General features: G+C 36.9%; 1 protein-coding gene across 1 annotated transcript; it reads left to right on the top strand.

Moving 5' to 3' along the window:
• The first annotated feature begins 726 nt into the window (after positions 1–726).
• LOC128219279 (Na(+)/H(+) exchanger protein 7-like) lies at positions 727–27,087 on the top strand. Its single transcript, XM_052927090.1, has 13 exons — positions 727–1,068; positions 7,973–8,640; positions 8,896–8,937; positions 9,474–9,542; positions 16,066–16,147; positions 16,544–16,571; positions 16,844–16,953; positions 17,817–17,892; positions 18,065–18,135; positions 21,214–21,325; positions 21,641–21,722; positions 24,230–24,325; positions 26,904–27,087. Exons 2-13 carry the CDS (start codon positions 7,973–7,975, stop codon positions 27,085–27,087), a joined length of 1,620 nt encoding a protein of 539 aa, XP_052783050.1. The 5' UTR covers positions 727–1,068.

Raw genomic sequence — 27,087 nt, 5'->3', positions numbered from 1 at the left:
CCTTGCCTTTTATTGGCATTGACATATATCAGCACATATTATATTGCCTCAACCTTTTCAACCCCTACGAATGAAATGACCCTTGACAAGCATACTTGATTTTTGAGTTACCGTATCAGTGTGGTCATAATTATCAGTATGTGCAATTTTACTTGTCATTAGCATACTTAACGATGGTGCTGTATGTTAGACCCCTAACTACGAGTAATTCGCAGATTAGTTTTGGATCCTTAGCATAACTTAAAATTACTGGGAGGGATTAAAATATACTGCATACATCGGTTTAGAATAAGAACAAAGACAAAAATATAGTTTACAAGAACCATCACTACATCAGTTAAATTTTGCCCTTTCATATTACTTCATTTTTGGAAAATAATCTCAAACTATTGGATAAAAGTTCATTAAACTGCATACAACAAAACAAGGCCACCCTTCTTCAGCACTTTCAGTGCTTTGATTTTATTTATTAGTGGTTCCCTGGTATCACTGTTGATTTCTTCCAAATAAAACGAGATAGAGGTTAATATTTACAATAGCTCGTGTATGGGCTTCAAATGATTCTTTGTGCGTTTATAGCTACTGTACATTCATAATACGTTAATCGAGACTATCCCTTTTATGAAAGCCGCTTTTAATGAATTGTATCAGCTCAATTCTTTACATGCCATACAAATTCTGAATCAGACTGTAGTTTTAATGCGTAAGGGCACCGACACAGGAAAATCCAATATCAGAAAAACACAGAAGAATCAGTCTGACGTCATTGATCTGTCGGAATACTCTCAAGACTGCCATACAGCTAGTCTGAACTGACTTTGGCTTTGGAATAACACGCGCTTTCACGTGGTCGATCGGTGGTATTTCGATGAAAATTAAGTAATTCATCACTTTTTCTCATACAAACGCTGAATTTTGATCGTTTTTATTGGATTAAGCCCTGAGCAAAGAATGCGGTTTACTCTGGCCGTACTCATGAACAAGATAGTGTTGCACACAGACAGAATGTTATTAATATGTATGTGTCTGTATACGTACCGCTGAAACATTTCTGGAAACATCAATAAGGTAAGATATTTTTGAAAAATTAGTAGTTTTTTAAGATTGAAAACATTTTATTTATTTAACACGTGTGCTCAGATAACTGTGATTCAACAATCAGTCAGTTCAGTACATATCATGCTCAATTTAGACGTTAACTATTGATTGTACTCGTTTTGATAATGTTTTAACTGAAAGGCGAAATAAAAGAGACAATTTGCCGATCAAAATGGTTCCTTGTTATCATATAACTGACTTGAAATAAAGATTATTGTATATTGAACGTGGTAGCAGCAGAATCTAATAAATACGCTCTGAAATTGATACGTATGATCTTGTGTATTCGCTTAATGGCATTGGTTTGAAGGAGATATAAACTGGCACGTTGCTTGGGATTTATGAAGTTAAAGCGTTAAAACAATGTGTGCTAGTCCTAGACTTAAGTTTAATAGTATGTTCAATGGACAACAGAAAAGCAACAATATTAGCAACTCTTGTACATATTCCCAGTTCCATGTAGAAAGCCTAGCCCTAGAAGCGAAAGCTGCATGAGATCCATTATCTAGAGTAAGAATCGTTAGCTTTTAAAAAAGAACACTGAGGTATTTCAGATTAAAGGTTTGAAGTATTGGGAACAAAATATGTAACACGAAAAATCAAATGAGTGTGGTAATATGCCCAGACACGAATAACCTCACCATTGCTGTAATATACTCACCGATAAATACCTTATCAGATTGCTTTAATTAGCGTTAGGTGAACTTCCCTTTGTCTTGCTTTCTTCTACAATATTATTGAAGTATCTGTGTCATGCCTGCTAGAGTGTAACGGGTTAATATTGAACAAAGAGCCGGGTGAAAATGATCTCAATCGATCATTATATTGGTGGCCATTTCCTTTCTCTTTGAGGTTTTTTTGTGCACTTTTGGGCAATATTTTTTAATTGGGTGGTGTATGTGCGGTCGCGCGCGGGTGTGTGTATCTGTATGTGCGTGCGGGACAGAGTAAGATCATAGTTTTACAAACGATTTCTTTTTTTTTATTCTGATACAGAAACAAACTCATTTGAAAGGTACGGTGCATGAGAAAGTAGGCGATCAATACATATGTAGGCTAACTCGTACAGTATCCGATCGCAAATGCCTTTCCAATACACACACCTTACAGTTTATATATATCAATTTTTCAAACATCAATGTTTAAGTGGCTCCTTTTAAAGCGTAAATGTTTTTCATTATTACTCAATTGGTATATAAGAGCATGGTTCGACATTTACAAAAGAAGATTTTATTATGTCTTAAGCAGTTATTTGTATACAAAATTGTACATAGAAATAGCAATACCTAAAATTTGGTATAACACTCGTTGAATTATCTGTAGACAGGGGCGTACATGTAGATGTTGAATTTAACTTACGTGCACATACATGATTACGCTATCGATATGCGAACGGAGATCGTTATGTAACGGAGATCGTTATGCGAAGGAGATCGATATGTGAAGGAGATCGCTATGTGAAGGAGATCGCTATGTGTGAAGGAGGTCGCTATGTGAAGGAGATCGTTATGCGAAGGAGATTGTTAAGCGAAGGAGATCGTTATGCGAAGGAGATTGTTATGCGAAGGAGATCGTTATGTGAAGGAGATCGTTATGTGAAGAAGATCATTATGCGAAGGAGATCGCTATGTGGATGAAATCGGTATGTAAAGGATATCGTTTTGAGAAGGAGTTCGCTATGTGAAGGAGATTGTTATGCAAAGGAGATCGTTATGTGGAAGAGATCGTTATGCGAAGGAGATCGTTATTTAAAGGAGATCGCTATATGAAGGAGATCGTTATGAGAAGGAGATCGTTATGCGAAGGATATCGTTATGCGAAGGAGATCGTTATGTGAAGAAGATCATTTATTTATATGAAGGCGATTGATATAGGAAGGAGATCGATTTGTGAAGATGATCGCTATGTGATGAAGATCGTTATTTGAAGAATATCGTTATGTGAAGAAGATCACTATGTGAAAGCGATTGATATTAGAAGGAGATCGTTATGTGAAGATGATCGTTATGTGATGGAGATCAATGTCGAGCCATGCCAGTAGATCATAGATCCTCATTATCCTCTTGCTTCAAATCCTGTGAACTTGATCATAATTTTGGGGAAAAATATTATCAAATAAGGTTAATGGGAGTAAAACTTAATTATCGTGGTTCCGAGCATGTGGCATACTGCTCCACCAATCATCGCAATGAAGCAACTACGGAATGCCGTTAGGGCCATCGCCTATGAATGTGTTGATCTGAAACGCGATACTCGATAGTACGATGATGAAAACGCGACAGTACGATAATGAAAACACGACAGTACGATGATGAGAACGCGACAGTACGATGATGAAAACGCAATAGTACGATGATGAGGACGCGACAGTACGATGATGAAAACGCAATAGTACGATGATGAAAACGCAATAGTACGATGATGAAAACGCAATAGTACGATGATGAAAAAACGACAGTACGATGATGAAAACGCGACAGTACGATGATGAAAACACAATAGTACGATGATGAAAACGCGACAGTACGATGATGAAAACACAATAGTACGATGATGAGAACGCGACAGTACGATGATGAGAACGCGACAGTACGATAATGAAAACACGACAGTACGATGATGAGAACGCGACAGTACGATGATGAAAACGCGACAGTACGTTGATGAAAACGTAATAGTACGATGATGAGAACACGACAGTACGATGATGAAAACGCAATAGTACGATGATGAAAAAACGACAGTACGATGATGAAAACGCGATAATACGATGGTGGAAACGCAATAGTACGATGATGAGAACGCAACAGTACGATGATGAAAACGCAATAGTACGATGATGAAAACACGACAGTACGATGATGAAAACGCAATAGTACGATGATGAAAACACGACAGTACGATGATGAAAACGCGACAGTACGATGATGAAAACGCGATAGTACGATGATGAAAACGCGATAGTACGATAATGAAAACGCGATAGAAAACACGATAGTACGATGATGAAAACACGACAGTACGATGATGAAAACACGACAGTACGATGATGAAAACACGACAGTACGATGATGAGAACGCGACAGTACGATGATGAAAACGCAATAGTACGATGATGAAAACGCAATAGTACGATGATGAAAACACGACAGTACGATGATGAAAACGCAATAGTACGATGATAAAACGCAATAGTACGATGATGAAAACGCAATAGTACGATGATGAAAACGCAATAGTACGATGATGAAAACACGACAGTACGATGATGAAAACGCAATAGTACGATGATGAAAACGCAATAGTACGATGATGAAAACACGACAGTACGATGATGAAAACACGACAGTACGATGATGAGAACGCGACAGTACGATGATGAAAACGCAATAGTACGATGATGAAAACACGACAGTACGATGATGAGAACGCGACAGTACGATGATGAAAACGCGACAGTACGATGATGAAAACGCAATAGTACGATGATGAGAACGCAATAGTACGATGATGAAAACACGACAGTACGATGATGAAAACGCGATAGTACGATGATGAAAACGCGACAGTACGATGATGAAAACGCAATAGTACGATGATGAAAACGCAATAGTACGATGATGAAAACACGACAGTACGATGATGAGAACGCGATAGTACGATGGTGGAAACGCAATAGTACGATGATGAGAACGCGACAGTACGATGATGAAAACGCAATAGTACGATGATGAAGACGCTATAGTACGATGATGAAAACGCGACAGTACGATGATGAAAACGCGACAGTACGATGATGAAAACGCGATAGTACGATGATGAAAACCCGATAGGACGATGATGAAAACGCAATAGTACGATGATGAAAACACGACAGTACGATGATGAAAACGCGATAATACGATGATGAAAACGCGATAGTACGATGATGAATACGCGATAGTACGATGATGAAAACGCGATAGAACGATGATGAAAACGCGATAGTACGATGATGAAAACACGACAGTACGATGATGAAAACGCGATAGTACGATGATGAAAACTCGATAGTACGATGATGAAAACGCGACAGTACGATGATGAAAACGCGATAGTACGATGATGAAAACACGACAGTACGATGAAAAAAACGCGACAGTACGATTGTGGAAACGCGATAGTACGATGATGAAAACACGACAGTACGATGATGAAAACGCGAAAGTAAAATGATGAAAACACGACAGTACGATGATGAAAACGCGATAGCACGATGGTGAAAACGCGATAGTACGATGATAAAAACACGACAGTACGATGATGAAATCGCGATAGTACGATGATGAAAACACGACAGTACGAAGATTAAAACGCGACTGTACTATATAACGATGATGAAAACGCGAAATCACGATATTATGATGGTGAAAACGCGAAAGTACGATGGTATATCGCATTATCATCATCGTACTGTCGTGCTGACGCGTTTTCGTTATCGCACTGTCGCGTTTTCATCATCGTACTGTCGCGTTTTCACCATCGTAGTTTCGTAATTTCGCGTTTTCATCATCGTACTATCGAGTATCGGGTTTCAGATCAACACATTCATAGGCAATGACCCTAACGGCATTCGTAAGCAACCGGCAAATGGCTTTTGGTGAGAAATGTATACCTTCAAAGGACCAGAAGAGCTTATGCGATGATAATATGTACGTAGCATGTGCGTCTGTGCGTCCGTGCGTCTGTAAACAATTGCTTGTGAACATGATACAGTCTTCAGTTTTGATTGTATCTCGATGAAACTTGTACAGTATTTAAATATCCATTAAAGCTTGGTTCCTTTTAAAACCAGCCAGATCCGCTCATGCATGCCTGGATTATGGGTCTTGAAAGTATAAAAAAGCTATTTTTAGCCAAGTATATTTTCAGCCAAGTCTACATTAGCGAAGTCTATTTTAGCCAAGTTTTTATGTAAAGTCACAATTGCTTATGAAGGTTTGTTCAAATTATGCCCCTGGGGTCATTACCGCCCCCCCCCCCCACGGAGATCGTCTCGCAAGGTACCAGTGCGGCAACACAAACGACCTCGGCGACGTTGGCGGAGGCCCTGGGAAGAGTTCTCTTTTCTTTGTAAGGGAAGGACCCCCCCCCCCCCCTTAAATTGGGAAATGTTAAAAACCTTTTTGTCTGAAACCACTATGCAAATCCTTGCTATTTTGAACAAGGCTTTATTTAGTGGTCCACTGCCATGGTTGTTCAAATTATGACCCTTGGGTCAAATCTGGCACTGCCCTGGGTGTCACAATTTTCCTAGCGACTTATTTAAGAAATATTTTCAAAATCTTCTTGTTTCAAACCACAAGGCCCATACCTTTGATATTTGTTGTGGAGCATCATATGATGCATTTGAAAACATTTGAAATAATCCCCCTTAGGCAAAAGCATGCCCCACCCCTTTTGACTTACTTTTTATTTTTTAAAGCTACAGTAATGAAATTTTGACCATGTGAACAGTTTTGCAAACAAGCATCAATGTTGTCATCGGATGTCCTTGACATTGACCTTTGACCGGCTTTTTATTTTTAAAGCTAAAGAAATGAAATTTTGACCATGAGCACAGTTTTGAAAGCATATATTTTTTGCCCTCATATTACCTTTACTTTGCACATATATTAAAATAGTTCATGCAACTAATCTGCTTACAACACTTCCTGTCCTCAGATGTTGAACGTGCAGCGTTTTCAGCTAACTAACCCAAACACAAAAATTGAACTCTATATGTGTTGCCTATTACTCAAACGTACATGCTCGGGATTGAAAATGACCACAAGAGCCATGCCAGTAGAGCATAGGCCAGGAAGGACTAAATATGGCCTCAAGAAACTTATTTGTGGCCACAATTTACTAAGTTGTTGCTACAATTTACTAAGTTGTGACCACGATTTACTAAGTTAAGGCCACAAGTTACTAAATTAAGGCCACAGTATAAATTAAGTGTAGCGGATGTCACCTATGTGCCACCGTAACAGCATTACATGGACATCACACTTATTGTAGAACATGGAATAAACTACCGGAAGAAATCCGTTCTTCTTAATCTGTGTCCGCCTTCTACGCGGTTTATTCTAAATAACGAAGAGTCGTCTTCAGAAATAATTTACGATTCTTAACCAAGAAGAAACTTTACATTTTTAAAATCTGGCGCCCCTGATTGGCTGAAAATGTAGGGCAAACACTAAAAATGAATTAAGATTCAGTTCCTAGTTTCTACCATGAGGTTGATCACAGATTGAGCGTCACTCCTCAAGGCTGTGGATGAAATGTTGTATACTCTTCATGCTCACAAGTTCTCCAAACATATTGTCAGTAATACCAAATAGCTAAGTGTAGAAATTGAGGTCACTTTCCACTTTTTCTTTACCTGTCCACCATCTACGCGTCGATCTGCTATTAGGCCTTTATCACTGAAAGTGCTTCCGTTTGTATTTCTATTTTTGAATAATCCGGAAAAGGGCGTTTTTTAATTGCGCTTTATTTCGTTTTCGTCTATTTATAGCTTGCTTTGCGAACATATGCGTAAATTGTCACAGCTTAAAGACAGTCATTATATAAATAAACACCCAGTTATGTTAACTAGAATAACAGAATGATATGTGTGGTTTATTTAGTTAAGTTTCAAGATCGAAATGTCCCCAGGAACGGAGTTCTCAGCAACCTTCGAGAAGATAAGCGGACAATAGCGTATAATAAACACATGCCTGAAAATAATTGATCTGTTATAATTATCTACACACGTCTTCAACGTGGCAATCAGAACACATGTTTTGAACATAACAAGATTTCACGTCTTAAGTGAAAAAGGCACACAATGATTTCGTTTCTTTTATTTCAGATGCAAATACCACAAACATGTAGCACACTGCTGTTGGTGGCCATCGTTACTTCATGTATACCAATCGCCCACCAGATATCAACCCCGCCACTGCCATCAGACAACCAGAAGGACGTAACAAATCACTCGCCCGGAACCCGACAACATATTCCCAACACCAACCAATCCATATTTCTTCACGGCCATGATGACAACAAATCTTCATCTTCCAGTCAACAAATGCAAACTACTAAAAAACATCATACGCGGAAAAATGGAACTACCACCGGACATTCAAAATCCCATGACCATCACAAACAGTCGTCTGAACATACAGGCCAAGCAAATGATGGATATGCCTTCCAATACAACGAACTTAGGGAAAAAACTGAGCGTAATACGGCGGACAATGCGACAAATAATGACTTATCATCCTGGACAAGCAACGCTGATCATGTAAATGTAGTATCTACATCCGGTAATAGCTTACATGATGAGGATGATACTGACAAAAACAGTGAGGAGTACCAGGCTTTACACCACCACGCGGACGGTATCCAATTGTTTCCAGTGCATTTCATGCACGTTAAATATCCGCTTATATTCACCCTGGTTATGATTTTGGCGGGATTTAGCAAGATCGCATTCCATCACTCACAGTTTTTGTCATCAAAAGTTCCAGAGTCGTGGTAACGTATATTTGTTTAATAATATATATAAGTTCATGCAGCTGCCATAAAAGCTATAAACTTGTCATCGCATCGAGTTCAAATATACGTCATACGGCGTAAACAGATGTTATTCCAAGTCAACGGAATTTTAATATTTGGGTAAATCACCGTGCACGTTTCCCCTAAATCTTGTTTTTTCTGCTAGAATGCTTTTGCTGATGTCAATGATGCAATGTACATACTGTTTTCAGTAATTAACCTCTTTTATTTCAGTTTGCTGATTGTTCTTGGCTGTATAGTCGGTGGTGTTTTACGGTAAGATGCCAATAGGGACTAGTAGTAAATGATCCCTTCAAATGATTGTATAGTCAATAGAGTCTGACATTGGCTAAGAATTGCCCTTAAAAAAATAAGTGTCTGTGCTAAAAGCATACTTCGATAAATGAGAGGCTGCCGTATTATGATATTTTAGTAGAACTAATGTATCTGTTTTCTTTTGGACCTGCATTGTATAAGACAGTTTATATGTCCAAATTCGACCTTAAGGACCTGACCATGACGCATGTAAGCATTTCAAGCAGCAGACAGACTTACTTCCATTTAACAATATATATTAAGAATTTTAGAGCAATATTATTAAGTTCACTAGAATTTCAAAGAAGTAAATAGTAAAATCCACTCATATATAATGTTTATGTCATTTTATGATAGATAAGTCATTATTGACAACGCAGGCGATTCATGTTGATACTTTTGTTTTGAAGTAACTGATATAATATGTTAATATTAGGGGCATGATATTGTAAATAATTATTTATTTTGTTGACTAATTAACTGTCGATCCATTGCAGGTATTCAGGTCTGTCGAAGAAATTCACGCTTTTCACCCCACACGAGTTCTTCCTGTTTCTACTGCCTCCGTAAGTCGCTGCTTTTCACTCTACACGTTTTTGTCCCTGTTTTGACTGCCTCAGTAAGTCTTGCTTTTCACTCTACACGTTTTTGTCCCTGTTTCTACTGCCTCCGTAAGTCTTGCTTTTCACTCTACACGTTTTGTCCCTGTTTTGACTGCCTCCGTAAGTCTTGCTTTTCACTCTACACGTTTTGTCCCTGTTTTGACTGCCTCCGTAAGTCGCTGCTTTTCACTCTACACGTTTTTGTCCCTGTTTTGACTGCCTCCGTAAGTCTTGCTTTTCACTCTACACGTTTTGTCCCTGTTTCTACTGCCTACGTAAGTCTTGCTTTTCACTCTACACGTTTTGTCCCTGTTTTTACTGCCTCCGTAAGTCTTGCTTTTCACTCTACACGTTTTGTCCCTGTTTTGACTGCCTCCGTAAGTCTTGCTTTTCACTCTACACGTTTTGTCCCTGTTTTGACTGCCTCCGTAAGTCTTGCTTTTCACTCTACACGTTTTGTCCCTGTTTTGACTGCCTCCGTAAGTCTTGCTTTTCACTCTACACGTTTTGTCCCTGTTTTGACTGCCTCCGTAAGTCTTGCTTTTCACTCTACACGTTTTGTCCCTGTTTTGACTGCCTCCGTAAGTCTTGCTTTTCACTCTACACGTTTTGTCCCTTTTCACTCAACACGTTTTGTCCCTGTTTCTACTGCCTCCGTAAGTCTTGCTTTTCACTCTACACGTTTTGTCCCTGTTTTGACTGCCTCCGTAAGTCTTGCTTTTCACTCTACACGTTTTGTCCCTGTTTTGACTGCCTCCGTAAGTCTTGCTTTTCACTCTACACGTTTTTTGTCCCTGTTTCTACTGCCTCCGTAAGTCTTGCTTTTCACTCTACACGTTTTGTCCCTGTTTTGACTGCCTCCGTAAGTCGCTGCTTTTCACTCTACACGTTTTGTCCGTGTTTTGACTGCCTCCGTAAGTCTTGCTTTTCACTCTACACGTTTTGTCCCTGTTTTGACTGCCTCCGTAAGTCTTGCTTTTCACTCTACACGTTTTGTCCCTGTTTCTACTGCCTCCGTAAGTCTTGCTTTTCACTCTACACGTTTTTTGTCCCTGTTTCTACTGCCTCCGTAAGTCGCTGCTTTTCACTCTACACGTTTTTGTCCCTGTTTTGACTGCCTCCGTAAGTCTTGCTTTTCACTCTACACGTTTTTTGTCCCTGTTTCTACTGCCTCCGTAAGTCTTGCTTTTCACTCTACACGTTTTGTCCCTGTTTTGACTGCCTCCGTAAGTCTTGCTTTTCACTCTACACGTTTTGTCCCTGTTTTGACTGCCTCCGTAATTCGCTGCTTTTCACTCTACACGTTTTTGTCCCTGTTTTGACTGCCTCCGTAAAAGTCTTGCTTTTCACTCTACACGTTTTGTCCCTGTTCTTACTGCCTCCGTAAGTCGCTGCTTTTCACTCTATACGTTTTTGTCCCTGTTTTTACTGCCTCCGTAAGTCGCTGCTTTTCACTCTACACGTTCTCGTCCCTTTGTTTACTGCCTCCGTAAGTCGCTGCTTTTCACTCTACACGTTTTGTGACTGTTTTACTGCCTCCGTACGTTTTTGTCCCTGTTTTACTGCCTCCGTAAGTCGCTGTTTTTCACTGTACACGTTTTTGTCCCTGTTTCTACTGCCTCCGTAAGTCGCTGCTTTTCACTCTACACGTTTTTGTCCCTGTTCTACTGCCTTCGTAAGTCGCTGCTTTTCACTCTACACGTTTTGTCCCTGTTTTACTGCCTCCGTACGTTTTTGTCCCTGTTTTACTGCCTCCGTAAGTCGCTGTTTTTCACTGTACACGTTTTTGTCCCTGTTTCTACTGCCACCGCAAGTCGCTGCCCTCACTTTACAAGTTTTTGTCCCTGTTTTTACTGCCTCCGTTAGTCGCTGCTTTTCACTCTACACGTTTTGTGACTGTTTTACTGCCTCTGTACGTTGTTGTCCCTGTTTTACTGCCTCCGTAAGTCGCTGTTTTTCACTGTACACGTTTTGTCCCTGTTTTACTGCCTCCGTAAGTCGCTGCTTTTCACTCTACACGTTTTTGTCCCTGTTTTACTGCCTCCGTAAGTCGCTGTTTTTCACTGTACACGTTTTGTCCCTGTTTTACTGCCTCCGTAAGTCGCTGCTTTTCACTGTACACGTTTTTGTCCCTGTTTTACTGCCTCCGTAAGTCGCTGTTTTTCACTGTACTCGTTTTGTCCCTGTTCTACTGTCTTCGTAAGTCGCTGCTTTTCATTGTACACGTTTTGTCCCTGTTTTACTGCCTCCGTAAGTCGCTGCTTTTCACTGTACACGTTTTTGTCCGTGTTTTGACTGCCTCCGTAAGTCGCTGCTTTTCACTCTACACGTTTTTGTCCCTGTTCTACTGCCTTCTTAAGTCGCTGCTTTTCACTCTACACGTTGTGTCCCTGTTTTACTGCCTCCGTAAGTCGCTGCTTTTCACTCTACACGTTTTGTCCCTGTTTGACCGGCCTCTGTAACTCGCTGCTTTTCATTCCTTATAAAAACACATCAGTCGTCAGTCGTCACGTTGACCTGTCTCCAGAAAAAAATATTCAAGAGATGTTTGTTGTTCGTATTTCTAACATGGTATTTATCAAGGTAAATGAAAATGTGTTTAAATGTTCATACTTCACTCAACGTGTATTTAAACATTAGTTTTAATCAATTTGATAAAATGTAGGATTTTTTAAATTGGATTTAAAGTGACTGACCATAAGACGGTCACACTAGTACATTGTCCTGTCTGGTTTTGAGTTGTAGAATGATCGACTTTCAATTTGTGTTAAACAATCTTGCAATGAGAAATAGAAACTGAAGGGAAAATATAAGATAAATAAAAAATGACATGTACTCGTACAATAATCGCGTTATAAACTGTCAACTTGTCTAACTTAGCTCAAAAAGGTTTTTCCTTTTTCAGTTATCAGGTGTTGAATTTTTTTTTTTCCATTTCGCCCCCGGATGAACATGACGTCTTAAGTTATACAATCAGATTATATTTGCTGAATAATCAATTTGCTTCAGTATACTCCTTCTGGATTTAACATATCACTCTTATCACTGATCACTGATTTTTCGAGTGCACGATCTTCCAAAACTCATACACACACCTTCCACCGAGGCCTAAGGCCTAAAAAAAATATGTCTGTTTCCTGTAACCCGACCGACCGTAATTTTTTACCGCCGACCGCAATTTTTTTATGCCCCAAAATTCGAAAAGTCAGATTTTTAGCGATCTCTGGCCTATGATGACAACGATAATTTAAATATTTTGTTAGTGTCCGAATCGTTGCATAGTTACAAACGTTTCCGGTTTGGCAAGTTGAAACAATGGCAAAAACCTTAATGGCTGTGACATTAAACTGCAGGGCTTTCAATTGACCCAAGCTCCCGGGTTTTGACGCACAGGAATCGTAAATGACCCGAAATCTACGCATCATCCATTTGTAATATGCATCAGTTTTGACACCGGATATTTCGGTGTGAGAGTCGGTATCATCTGAAAGGAGCCTCAATGCATGATCTGAATGTTTGTTTCACCCGCAAGAGCAATTTACACCCGAAGTGACAAGTGATTATCGATCTGGAATCTGATCGGTAACCTTGTCAATTAGCAGCACTCAAACTCGATGACGTAATATTAACTCCGCCCATTATGCAAATTAACGGATACCTTCCGCTTTTTCGCTAAGTGCAATGGTTTTGAAAAACAACAATGCTAAGGATATATTTTGTTCATTTATTTTAAGTTTTTTTTTATTATATCTCCAGTTAATTAAAAATTATTCTTATAAGTTTTTAATGAGTTAACAGAAAAATAAACATTTTTCATACCACATGGTCTAAAAAGCACGGAAAACAGGTGCACGCTAACTTCCTGTCAATTTTAATGAAAGTGAAAGGAGAACTACGTAGATCGTTGTCAGTGTCATAGTTTAGTTCTATCACGGACCTGGTTTATAGGTCCGTGGTTCTATAACAAAACTGTTATGGTTTTGCCATTTATGAAAAATACGATGTTGCAATACTGGCAATAGGAACGTTAAATGTTTTTGTTTACTTCCGGAAAAAAGATAAACCTGAAAGTGAAAGTTAAAGTAAGAAAGATGTCGTTGCAACTAAACAATCGCTGGTGCATATTGGAATTTGACAAGGATGCACTGGATTACATAACGAAGATGCATTAACTAAATAATATGTTCGTCAGAGTCAGAACATATTTTACCAAGTTTTGACTCTGGGAATGTTTTAACCCCCGTAGTCCAGGCAAGTCCAGAAAAGGAAAAAACAACAAGGTATTCTATTGAAAGTTACATTGATTATCGTGCTTGAGATTTTTACAGAATGAACAGTGGATCTAATACAGCAGATCTTTTTAAAACACTGAAAATTGTTAAAAAAATAAGTTGTGGAAACTATTTAAGGTACTGTACGTGTACTAGTTTTGCTGTTTTACTGTTTAAAAAAGAAAATGGTATTACTTTTTATTAGTCAGTCTAAGCTTTTTTGATACTGATTCTAGGCTATTTAAACATATTCCAGTCCAATCTGTTATTTTACACTGTTCGCTTTCGAGTCAGCAGGTAAGCTTAAGTGTCCAAGCAGTGAACAGCGTAGACCATGGGGTCTACACTGGTCCCAAAGATCTGTACAATTCTGACAGCCTCTAAGAGTTAAATGGTTTAGTCATTGATTCTAGTCATTTATCAATCGAAGTATTGATTTATATAAAATTATGTTTTGTGAAGATTCTTGCCTGTTCTTGTTGTAACAGCATTTTATTTTATAATAGTTGTCATGTACATTTAATTGTAATACAACTTGATATTATTACACAGTCTATCTTAAAATAGTCTGTGCAATAATGTCATGTTTTATTATTAGAAAATGTATGCATTTTGAAAGTTTTGTTTAAAACATTTGCCAAATATAAATTGTCTAAATGTTCTTTGATTCACTCTTTCACTGGGTTATATTTGCAAAGTCTAAAGATGAACTGCTTCCCTGGTGAACATACTGACAATGCTCAAAATTGCACATAATGTTGCCACCGCTGGGAGCCGAACCCATGGCTTGCCCTTCAACAGGATGCATTCTACAACTGAAATACATGTACCATGGCTAAAAATAACTGATAAACAATGCTGTTTCTTTGTCAAGCTTCACCTATATATAGATGTGAAAAAATCACTTAGTCTTGATTTATTACAATGATGATGTATTTTATGTTTTGATGGCTGTCAAGCTAGCAGTTTTAGCTTATAAGTGGCAGAAAGATTGAATCTATATATCACACTGAATTCTCATTAAAATAATTCACCTGAAATAAACTTGAATATTGGATCATTCTGACATTTAAAAAAAAAAAAAAAAAAAAATCCCTACCTACCGACCCATCTTTTTTTTCAGCATGTTACAGGAAACAGACATAAATTTTTTTTAGGCCTAATATGTGCAAATTGAATGCGTTTATTCAGACGAAATATTTTATCTCGGATAATGGAGCGTTTCAAGGCAAAACATGCAAATTTTATTTTTTTAAGAACTAAAACTCTTCAAAACCGATATGCAACAATAGAAATGCACTTCCACAAAATCCACAGGGTGTTAACTTTGTACCGTTCTTTTCATCTCCATTATATGCATTATAAAACCCAAGGAATAAAAATCCAAAATCTGGACATGGATATACTCTCACAAGTTCGTCATTTATTACACAAGTTTAATGAAAAAGTTAAGGAAGGTTGATAATGACTTTCAAATTCTTTTTTTTCACGTGCCCTTTTCTAATAATACGTAATAATATAGATCGACCTGTTTCAACTGCGCTGAGTATGTCCCGAAAACAACAAAATTACAAAGCAATGCGATTTCCCACGCTTGATGCATTGCAGAAATGAAGTGCCCTGAAAGATTTTTATATATATATATATATATATCCGATATTTTTATTCCCGTCATAAGTAGAATGAAATATTCAAATGATATTTATAGACCGTTTCACACTTTTTTATTCTTAACATTTCATGTAAACCGGAACAAGTAGAAACGGATCTCATTAATTATTTAAATCATCATTTTGTTGGCGTGTTGGCAACTAAATGATTCATAAAAGTAAGCGTAAACTACCTTAAATGTACCATTAAAATACGTTAATCCGTGGAAACAGCGTGACAATACACTATAGACAAGTTCAAATTTACTATAATGTATTCGAAATATTGTTTTTGTTCAGGAAGTACTTTATAAATGAACAATATTCCCCTACTGAAATAACATAAAATGGAGTTTATAAAACTATATATATTTGAATATCCTCACGCAAGAGAATTGCAGCAAATATATTGTTTTATTGAGCACTAATTTGGTTAGTCTACATACAGGCTAGGGCTTGTCCCTGCTGTTACCACTGATGTGTCGTTAAGGCAGTCATGTAACTCCCAAGATCATTGCTTTGAAGATGATAGTCATACTGTATAATTATGTACCGTGTCTATTTTAGCATAATCCTGGAATCTGCCTTCAGTCTTCATGACAGAACATTTGCTGAGAATATAGGAGGGGTCCTCCTCTTTGCTGTTTTAGTAAGTAAACAAGACAATCAATACAAAGAACACACACAGTGATTGTGCAAATCGGGGGCTCAGCGCAAGGCGTAAATATCTGCACATAAATAAATAAGGACCGCCTTGCGCTTAGCCCTCGAATTACAGAAATGGTGCATTTCGACAGTCTTTTTGAGTACTTATTAAGAAGCGGTTCGATTCAAGCTCCATCGTAGATTTGTTAAGGTATTTTGGGTGTCGACTTCGTGTTTTTACACCCTTAAAATACGGAGTATTTTTATTGTCTCAACAGATTTTCAACCTTATGAGTTTAAAGGTTAGTCGGGCTTTATAAAACTGAAAACTGGACATATATTTCTGTTTTTCCGAAAGCCAATGTTTTTATGATAGTTTGATATTTGTTTTTCATTATAGGGAACTGTTCTGAACTTCTTCCTCATAGGTGAGTTACAGCAACACACACATACTTTCGATTTTGTGTAGGTGTTTTTTTTTGTAAACAACATATCTAAATATTAAACAAAAGAGAGTCTGGCCATATCAAGATTTTGGTTGAAGTAAATACTTGCAAAAAAGAAATAACCAAATTATGAAACTTATAAGCCTGACACCTAAATGCTCTTCTATATAAGAAACATAACTTCATTACCTTTCTTCATGGATTGGTATGTTATAAGAGCCTATTTGGTGTTTGATAATATTGCATATTTACAGGACTGTCGTTATGGGGCATGCATATTGCTGGAGCCATGGAAAATGTCGGTGTCTCCTTGGTCCAAATACTTGTCTTCAGTTCTCTCATAGTGGCAGTTGACCCAGTAGCAGTAAGCTGGTGTTGGGGGTTTTCTTATAGCATGTTTGTCTTTAAAGAAATAACGCATCTGTGTGAATATGGGGTAATTAGCTACATGGATATGATAACAATGCGCTGTCCATGTCTTAAGACTGACGTAATATCAAAACAGCATTCGATAAGAGTAGACTTGCAATACAACAGTAAAAGATATATATGAATTCTACATATTACCATCCTTTACAGACCTGCTCGTTTCCATGACGTCATCATATAAAGAACTATATAGTTTGTTTATATAATCCTGAAATAATGTTAAATATTACGATAGTATTCAACTGCATACCTCTTATAATGTGATGCACACATTAAACATTAGAAATATCATTGCTATCAGACTTCATGTAAATATGGCACATATGACACAAAAAAATGACAATAGTATGGCCTCGCTAGGTGATAACTGCATTCGTTTGAATTACATTTAAACAAAAAAAAGGCAAATGTTCGTGCAACTGTAAACAATTTAAAAAACCGTTCGGTCTTGGAACCGTGGTTCGCAATCATTAAAAGAGTAAACATTTCCGAAATGTTTCTCTAAGTATAAAACATCGTTTAGCTTAGATGATTTTACCATCATCGTAGTCTTAGTCCAGCAATTACAGCTGCTCTAGACGGATCTGACATTTAATATCAGACAAAGGCTTGTGCCGAATATTGATTGTTCACATCGTTAGAAAAATCACTTAACTTTTCCGAAGAGATTTTTTTGTTTTAGCAAGTATAGTTTTAAAAAAGTAAAGATTTAACGTGATTTCCTTGTCTATGACAAGTAGGTGTTAGCGGTTATTCAGGAAGTGGGTGTTAATAACACGTTTTAATTTCTTGTTGTAGGTTTTAGCGGTCTTTCAGGAAGTTGGTGTAAACAACACGTTGTATTTCCTTGTCTTTGGAGAATCGTTGTTAAACGGTAAGATATGATTTCTGAAGCATTTCTATGAATTGAATTGCTGTTTGAAAGAAAAACAAATACACTGAATATTTGGTATTGCTCATCCACATTAAAACGTTTATGGACACAACAAACAACATAAGCATTGTCCCATTATTTATCAATTATAGCAATTCTATTTCGTTTCCAGACGGTGTTACGGTGGTGCTTTACAATGTGATGCAAATTTTCAACGCACTCGAGGTCATTACAGTCGGCCAGGTACATACATAGATACACATGCGCTGCTTATGTTTTATTTGCTTGGTATACAATCGTATGATGCACAAGAACTCCTTGGAAACAATCATTTTGTTTTAATGTTATGAATGCAAAATAAGGAAAACAAGATAACTATTTTTCGAGTCACAAGCAGGTGTTCAAAGCATATTAGTGGCTTTGATTGAACTCGCATTCACATGGACATCGTTTTCACCAAGCGTGTGTACTGATAGAAACGATGGTACGGACAACAAATGGTTGCTTGGCATCACGGAATAATTAATGTTTACAGATAGTTAAGAGAATGTTAAGTTTTTAAGAGTATACCGACATACCAATCTTCCATTAGCGTTACTTTTAATATCAATTTCGGAGGAAAAATCCCGCTTAAAATGCACCAAAAGGTCGTACTACTGCTCATTTGTTTCAAGCATAGATACAACTATGCAATAACATGCTCAAACTTCTGATTTTACTTAATGTCAAAAACGATAAACACGTGGTCGTGCAGAAGGAGACGAATCTATAGTATGGAGCTTTGTGGGTCTGTATATATTTGAATGGAATTTAAATTACCTCACATGTCTGCTTGTATACATTCACTGTTGGCTGCAACAATTGAATCAGTTTATCAGAAATTGTTCCTTTTGTTTTTACTGGCTAGCCTTTGATTAAACGGGGGACCAGTTAGTTGATCAATGCATTATCATTGTTAATATTTTGGTTCCATGAATCGTTTCTGTCTAGATTTGATTGGTATGAACTCATTAAGTGCATTACATATCACTTCGGTTTTTTTTGGCGGTCTTTCATTGAAAAAAAATGCAAACCCTTTTAGATGCACATGATGGTTGATTAACAGGTTGCATGTTTGTACCAGTGTATTGTGTATATATGAGTTTTAAGTTAATTAATGTTGCAAGTAGAAGCGGTGAATGGTGATGAATATAAATTAATAATACAACATGGAAGAGTCTGTTGCAACATCTATTGACATTAGTTTTCATTGATATTGATCTATACATCATCCACTCGTATACACCATTCTATTCATGGATATGCACTCCTCCATCTACATAGCACATACTATTAGTGCATAATTATCAGTAATAGTTTGCAGAATTCACAGACCAATCGTCTCTATGGCATCGTTCGTAACGATATAATATAATAGTATGTAAGTTTCAACCTTAACAACACTTCTTCAAAATGACGGACATCAACTGTTCTAACACATAAGGGATGTTCAGTAATGAAGTTATTTCCATTTTTGTAAATCTCTTCCCTCAATCACCTCTTCAATCACACTCTCTATGCCAGTCACACAGTCCCTCAGCACTTTCAGTCCTTTACATTTTAGAGAACAATGGCGAATATGTAGACAGCAAGGACGGCGACGCATCGATTACGAAACACGTTCATTTCAAATACTCATGCAATTCACACTTGCGTTTCAAATGTCCATTTCTTCATGTTAAAGCCTGATAGGAATGTTCCATTAGAATTTAATAACCGAGTCGTAAACGAGAAACAGCTGTCTCCATTACATTTCGCACACCTTCGTTCCAAAATGTGACGGAGGTTTTATTATTAATGCCATTCCTGGCAGATGCGAATGTTAACCACATCAATGAATTTATATGGGTATCACCGTTTCATTAAATGAACAGTTTTTTGAAAAAAAACACATCATACAACTCATTTACGTAAAACTACTGATTTTACTGATTACTGTACAGATCATTCGATTTCGACACCACACAGTCACCTCGGATATTCCTTGTCATACCGAAAGAAAAACCACAACCATAGTGTGACTCCACTCAAGCAGATACGTATAGCAATGACTCAAACATCTGCGATATACATTTTTGTACAGTAAGGCAGTGCAATAACGTATAAAATGTAAACGCCCACTCATTTTGGTATGCATTTGAAGCACTGTTCACTACGCCGATTCGGAAGGCCCCTTTGACTATCCAGGTTCAAACCCTTAAAACTCTGAAGTTTTTTATGCAACCCGTAGATGTGAATAACAATAAACCGAGAAGGGGCCCTATGTAAGTCTTGAACTCAATAAACAATTGTGAACATGCAATCCACCAGTAAGTTCTGCCGGGGGCCATCTGACGCCCATGGGCATATTTCATTCTGCTCAAAATACCTCAACAAGGACTCTTACTGATGCTTATTTACTTCCTAATAAGCCTTTAGTGGCTTAGGTCAAATGCCATTTGGAGGCAACCCAACTTAAGTTAAGCTCCATCCATCAGCACAACCGAATTACATTCATACACTCAGATTGTGATTAAGTCAATTCGTTATTCTTATTCGATCGTTGCAATTCTAAATTTTTTATCACAAGCTGGCAACTATAAAGCTAATGATTTACCAACAAAATCCCATATAAGACTTAAATCGCGAACATTTGCCAAGTAATCAGGAATCAAATAGTATGTGAAGCAACTTTCTTTATTGCAGTGGTGTCTCTACTGTATATTTTATACATCGTCTATCAAACTTTCCCAAAAATGAGTATTTATGTTGGCCAAGTACCATTATCTTATTATCGCATTACTATGAATGAAGTTCCGCGTACCTAACATTGACAATCACCCACTCTGAAGTTAATTTGTTACGGTTATTTTGAAAGAGTGATTACATTCTCATTAGGTGTAATCCGCCACGCACATACGACAGCTGGTCCAAGTCCTATGAATGTTTACTTATTTATAAGTCGTGATTTTATTCTAATATTACTGAGTTTCGACAATATCGATGCTGCAATAAAATCGTTTTATTTGTAAGCATGAACTTTAACCTTTTTATGGATCCGATTAAATAAGTAATCTCAAAACCAACACAACAATGGTTTCGTTGTTTTATAAGATCTGGATTGTGTCAAGTGCTAGTATTCATTTAGAGATGCCATGAAAAAGTATCAAGTATCAATAAGAAATAGCTTTCTAATCAACTCAAAGATAAGTGAAAAGTATCCAAAATCCAGTAATTTGAACATTTAAGACCTTATGAACCTGAGTCTGTATACCTTCATTGATTGTTGAGCCATGTTTTCAGATATTTCTGGGTCTGGCCAAGTTTTTCATCGTGGTCTTCTTCGGGCTCCTCCTAGGCATCGTGTGTGGTCTTCTGTCCTCCTTCATAACCAAATTCACAAACTCCGTCAAAGGTTCCTTTTGCTTTTATTTATAATATTTGAATCTCTTATAAAAAAAGCGATTTCAAAGATTTCAGAAAGAAAAATGTTTCGTACAAAGTCACAAGAAATGATTGACTTTCGATGAATTTGTTCTACTATAATTGTACTGCAACGTCACTTTCAAAATGGAAATTATAACATAAAGTCTTAAATATATTATGTGTTTTAATATTAATATCATTGAGTGCATACTATTATTTATACAGCGTTTATGAGTGTCATGAGGGCCCTCCTAGTAAATGATAGAATCAAGCCATCATAATAGATAGGTTTTATATTTTCCAGTGGTTGAACCTCTCATAGTATTCGGGTTTGCCTACCTCGCGTACTTGCTGTCAGAATTGTTCGAGTTCTCAGGTATTGTCAGGTAAGGCTAAGAAGAAACTTTTCTTGAGTTTTATTTCATTTATGTCATACTAAAATATACTTGTTTTATTGAAATAACTCACTGTTACACAAGCAAATATATAGATATGGAGGTTTAATTTTTATATGTTTCGTAATTTAGGCTATTTTGGGTCCTCATTTTTCTTGTTTCCCATTATCGCTTGCACACATTTCTGAAAATGACGACTTTGACTTTGGTAGTGAATTGCTCCAATGTATATAAACATGGTTTAAAAGGATTTTCTCTGAATACGAACACAGTATGTTATCGTTTTTTTCAAGCCAATCTTATGCACATACTTGAACAATATGTATTGATACTGATCTCATATGTTTAATCATCAAACTTACTGTGTATGTCCAATTAACTTTATATTTGGAACCAAGCAGCTGTATAAGATACACACTACTAGGAAATCAATACTGTCTAGAGAGTTAATTATGCAAACGCTGATTTAGTGCTGATACAAAAGTACCTAAGTTATTCGAAACTGGAAAAACAACTCAATCATTAATGCCGTTACTTCTTGCATCTTATAAAACATGGGCAGTTACATGTTTTGACCAAATCAGTTTGGGTGGAAAACAAGCATCGAACTTGACCTTTGTTGAGCTTGTACCATCCCATAATGCCATACCAGGGTATATCTCTTCATTGGCAGTTTCATCAGTACGAGATGTGTCCAGAAAGGTCAAGGACACTTGTATTTGAATTTATATAGCTTTGCCATAATAGCGTTTTGTAGCTAAATACTTTATTCATTGAAAGCACATGCATGAGTGAGTTTTAAATTCAATATTTTAAAAGTAAATGTTTGGATGTGCATGTTTCACGGCCTCTAAACGCCAGCTCCACTACTTAATGGTGGTGCAAGGAAAATTAGCTGTCGACACTTCCGTGGTGCAGCTGTGCGCTATGTTTACCTTAACATACTTGGGGATGATTGATATTTTATTCGATAATTTTATTTAACGGACATATTTCGAAAATCGGAGAATGTGGTACCGTGTAAGAACATTTCTACTGCAGCTTAGCTACAATTTCGTTTCAATATGCGAACTGTGGTGCCACGAGCACTTTTTTAGTTTAGTTACAATGAATTTGAACTGACCGTCTGACAATTTAAGCCTAAAGTTCTTCTTAACATGACCATATTATACCAAAATGCATCACTACAATATGTTCTTGACTACTGTCATTCAGCGAAACCCGTTTTTCTATTTGTAGTACTGACGATTTTGACCTCAAACAAAATTTCAAGGTCCGTCTCTTAATCAGCTCGCTATACATTTAGTTTCATCACTATACATTATTGCTAACTATCAGCTAGTTTAAAGTTACACTGACCTTGACCCTGGTCTCACTGCCACCAATTTGGATACGAAGGTACATCTTCACATGAGTTTTAAATATTACCACTTTATGAAGTTCCTATATACATTGCATGTAGTTGTGTGGAAATCGTTTTATTATCTTAAGTAACAGCGACCTTACTTCGACCCAACCAATCCTAAAATAAATCCCAGAGTATATCTTTACATGAGCTTGCTACACACCAAATTCCATAACTATTCATTATTTTGCACTTGGAACTGAGGTTATTTTGCTATTCTCATTAACAGTCACCTTCACCATCACCTCGAGATCGCTGTCATCCAATTCAATCCCAAGTTATGTATCTAAAGAGCTTGCTATAAACCAGGTTTTATAACTATGCATTTTTTTGAACTCAAGTTGTTGAACCTAAATAGTAGTTCTACTTAAAAAAGCTGTGACCTTGACCGCACAGCCCCTCAATCCAATTCCTAAGGTACGTCACCCCAATAGCTTGCTATACAAAGTTCCATTATATGTCAATCATAATTTATGTCAGTTAACGTAAACAACGTTGGCATTCTTATTGTATTAACACAGTTTTCCTTGACAATCCGGCTTATAACATTTTCATTCACAACAGGTTTGATAATGATAAATCTTATGCATAGCATCATCGCTCTGGTGTACGAGATTGGCTAACGAAGGAGATTACATTTCTAAATTACTTGTTTCAATTGTCTGAGATAACGAGAAGGAATACTGAAAACAACACAAGTTAAACAATTGTCTATAGAGATAAAACTGTGTTCCGGTATATTGTGAGAATATTTGGATCAATATGACATTGACGACCGCAGATGGGATATTGAAACTGGCAACTGCATGAATTGTCTGAAAACCTATGACGTCAGTGTCCTTAATACACTGACATCGTATTATAAACGACGTGTCTCCCAATAAACCCACCATTTATCTACTTTACAAAACTAAGAGAAACACCGAGATGGTACAAGATATAACAACATTACCACATTTTCATGAAACACCTAGCGGTATAAAGTGCGTGTAATGTGGCTTATCATAACACTACACGGTTTTCATAATTATACTGAGACTACTATTTGATATATTGATAAACATGCAAAAAATATTGTGTATTTTCATTTCAGCATTATGGCGTGTGGCATGGTCCAAGTGCACTATGCATTCCATAACATCACTAACAAGGCCAGGCTGTCAATCAAGTTCTTCGCTAAAGTCATGGCGTATGTCCTTTCTTTATAACCCATTCACTGTATAGTAACTTATTAAAATACTTAACCATTAGTGACCAACAGAAAGGAATAATGTATTAAACCACCAAAAAATGTTATTTAAAATGGTAAGAAAGAGTCATTATATGAATACACAAGCAGCTGTCGTGAAGGAAGTTCATCGAATAAGACTGAGATGATTGATGTCACATCTAAATAAGCCTTATCCTTGACGATCACTCATTGACTCGTTGATTCTTCTTTATAAAGCGTAACCGTTTAATAGTCCTGACCTTCCCTAAATGTTTGCTACCGACCCTAGTTTTTATTGTCACTGGAAAAAAACTCGTTTTCTGACCGTTCATGTTAAATCCTTTGGAATACTTGTTTTTTATCAACAGATACATCATTACATGTACATACTGTATTTGTATTGCGATCAGACCGATTGCGTCTATTTAAAGTGACACTCTTATTGAAAATCAATGCATACACATATATAACAAACATCAATTTGGACTGATAAACCTCTAACTACTTACTAAATAATGCAAAAATATAATTATGTATAACATGCAATTAATAGCAGAAAGCGCAAAAATATTAAATGATTGGTGAATGCTAAAATATTTACTAGTTAACATAGTCTACTATAGTCTCATAAGGTAGAAATAACTTGTTAAATGCTCATTTCTTTCAAATTAAAATCGGTATCCTTCATAGGAACCATTGTTTTCGACAGTTATTCACGCTTTTTGGAATATTAAAACAATATTATTAATTGTGGTAAATCTTATAAGAGTAAGAGTGCATTTTAACAATGAACCGGACACAATGACACGGTCTCTTGTGTGGTTGTGTGGTTAAGACTTTGTGTGCCTAATGAGGGTTTGTATTGTATTAGCATAACATTTATTTTATAATATAAAAATGGAGTCATAGTGTTAACGATTGAACTTTTTATTGCTATCTTGTACATATGATCTTTATATAAGAACATACTGACCTTAAAGGCCTAGTTTAATGAATGTTTGGCATGATAATCCCCTGCTGTGCATCTCCTGCTAATTGCACTGGTGTCACAGTAGTGACCAATTTCCTGTGTATTCGTTTATTGGCTCAGGGCCATTTAGGGTCCATTTTTATAATAAAACAACCGAAACTGCACAGCAGGATACTTAGATATGAGATCTGATAAGGCAATTAGGCAATAAGATTAAGATCAATTAACAAATTAACAGAGGTTGTGTATAAATACACGGTTTGGGGAGGGGGGGGGGGGTTCACTTATAGAAGGCTTAGACCAGGCCTTTAACGATCATTTTCCAAAATAGGAAACATTATACAAATTACATGTGCAACCAATTAGCAAATGCAGATATTTGTTTGGGGTTTAATACACGTAGACAATTTAGTTTTGAATCATATTTGAATACTATTATGTAATTATTTTAAAAAAAAGACTCACGTTCTGCAAATGAGCAGTGTTTGGTCAATATACTTTGGCCCTTGATAGCCTGCCTATTCCAGAAACATAAGGATTTTGAAAAAAATGTCCTTTTTCCTGTGGATTAGCTGCTGGCCACTAGAAAAAAACTGACTTTAAAGATGAGTTACAAAATAATCTTGAATAAATGCCAGACATCACCTTAAGTCTGTAGACTTTTCTAGAAGCGTTGCAAACAGTTTCAATTCCATGACAAACCATTTTAAGATTTAATTAATAAAGTCTTTAAACAGATTGCCTTTTTCATCCGTAATGATCTCTAGCTAGAACAAAGGGCTGAAATACATCCAATCAACTACTTTGTATTACACGAAACAGATTGTCGGACATTTTAAGATCAAATGTAGGCATGACCGTGGTCTTTTTTTGGAATTTTATGGCAATATTTTAGGGGTTTTACATACAGAAGATGCCGTTGTTGGCCACACCAAATTAATTGTTTGTTTCACATTTTTTCCCAAAAAATATTGAGCGAGCGAGCGAAAAAAAAAGGATACAATTTTGTCAGTTTTTATAAAAAAACACTGGTAACATTATAAACAAAATAAATTTCGGTTCTGAGGGAGGGGTGCAAGTCAAAAGGTTACGCCTCTTAATTTTAGTCTCCCCCCTCCCCCCAACGTCAAATCCGTCAATCCCTGGGGAATACCTTAAATCTCAATGAGCTGTATTCTTCATTTTAAGTATTTTTTTAAGTGAAAACAGGTTACAAAGTTGGCTTTCCTATCGGGTCTATTCGAACCAGTGTTTCTTCCTATTTCGATCGCCATTTACACAGACCTTTACGGAACTTTATGCACGGACCGTGTTGTTATGGCCAGATATTTGTTCGAAATTGTTGTTTTGTCAGTATATGGTCAAAAATGACCTTTAAACATCATTTCAGACCAGACAATGAACCATGTTCCTTCTAAATCATCGACAACATTAGGTCAAATTCTTTTGGGCAAAAGTTTCTTAACATACTTTTTAAAAGAACATCCCTTAGTTGCAATTGCTTAGAATTTATTAACATCATGAGTATTATTTAACCCTTGCTTTGAATCATTTGGCGTGTATTGAATTATCCGACGTATTTTGCAGTACAGCAAGCGAAATCATCATATTCCTGTTCCTCGGCATCGTCACTCTGGACCAGCAGCACGACTGGAAGACTGGCTTCACGCTGTGGACGCTCTTCTTTTGTATTCTCTACAGATTCATCAGTAAGTGTCATCATAGAACGTACGGTACACACAAGACAGTTGAATGCTACCATGACTACTAA

Source organism: Mya arenaria, chromosome 15 (assembly GCF_026914265.1).
Source record: "Mya arenaria isolate MELC-2E11 chromosome 15, ASM2691426v1".
NCBI classification, from domain to species: domain Eukaryota; kingdom Metazoa; phylum Mollusca; class Bivalvia; order Myida; family Myidae; genus Mya; species Mya arenaria.
The sequence above is the reverse complement of the archived record's forward strand: the minus strand, read 5'-3'. Positions and strand labels throughout refer to the sequence as shown.

Coding starts and splice junctions, on each gene's coding strand:
- LOC128219279 (XM_052927090.1), top strand. CDS start 7,973: ATGCAAATACCACAAACATGTAGCACACTGCTGTTGGTGGCCATCGTT. Junction 9,543..16,065: donor TTCCTGTTTCTACTGCCTCC/GTAAGTCGCTGC, acceptor TGTCTATTTTAG/CATAATCCTGGAATCTGCCT. Junction 24,326..26,903: donor TTCTTCGCTAAAGTCATGGC/GTATGTCCTTTC, acceptor CGTATTTTGCAG/TACAGCAAGCGAAATCATCA.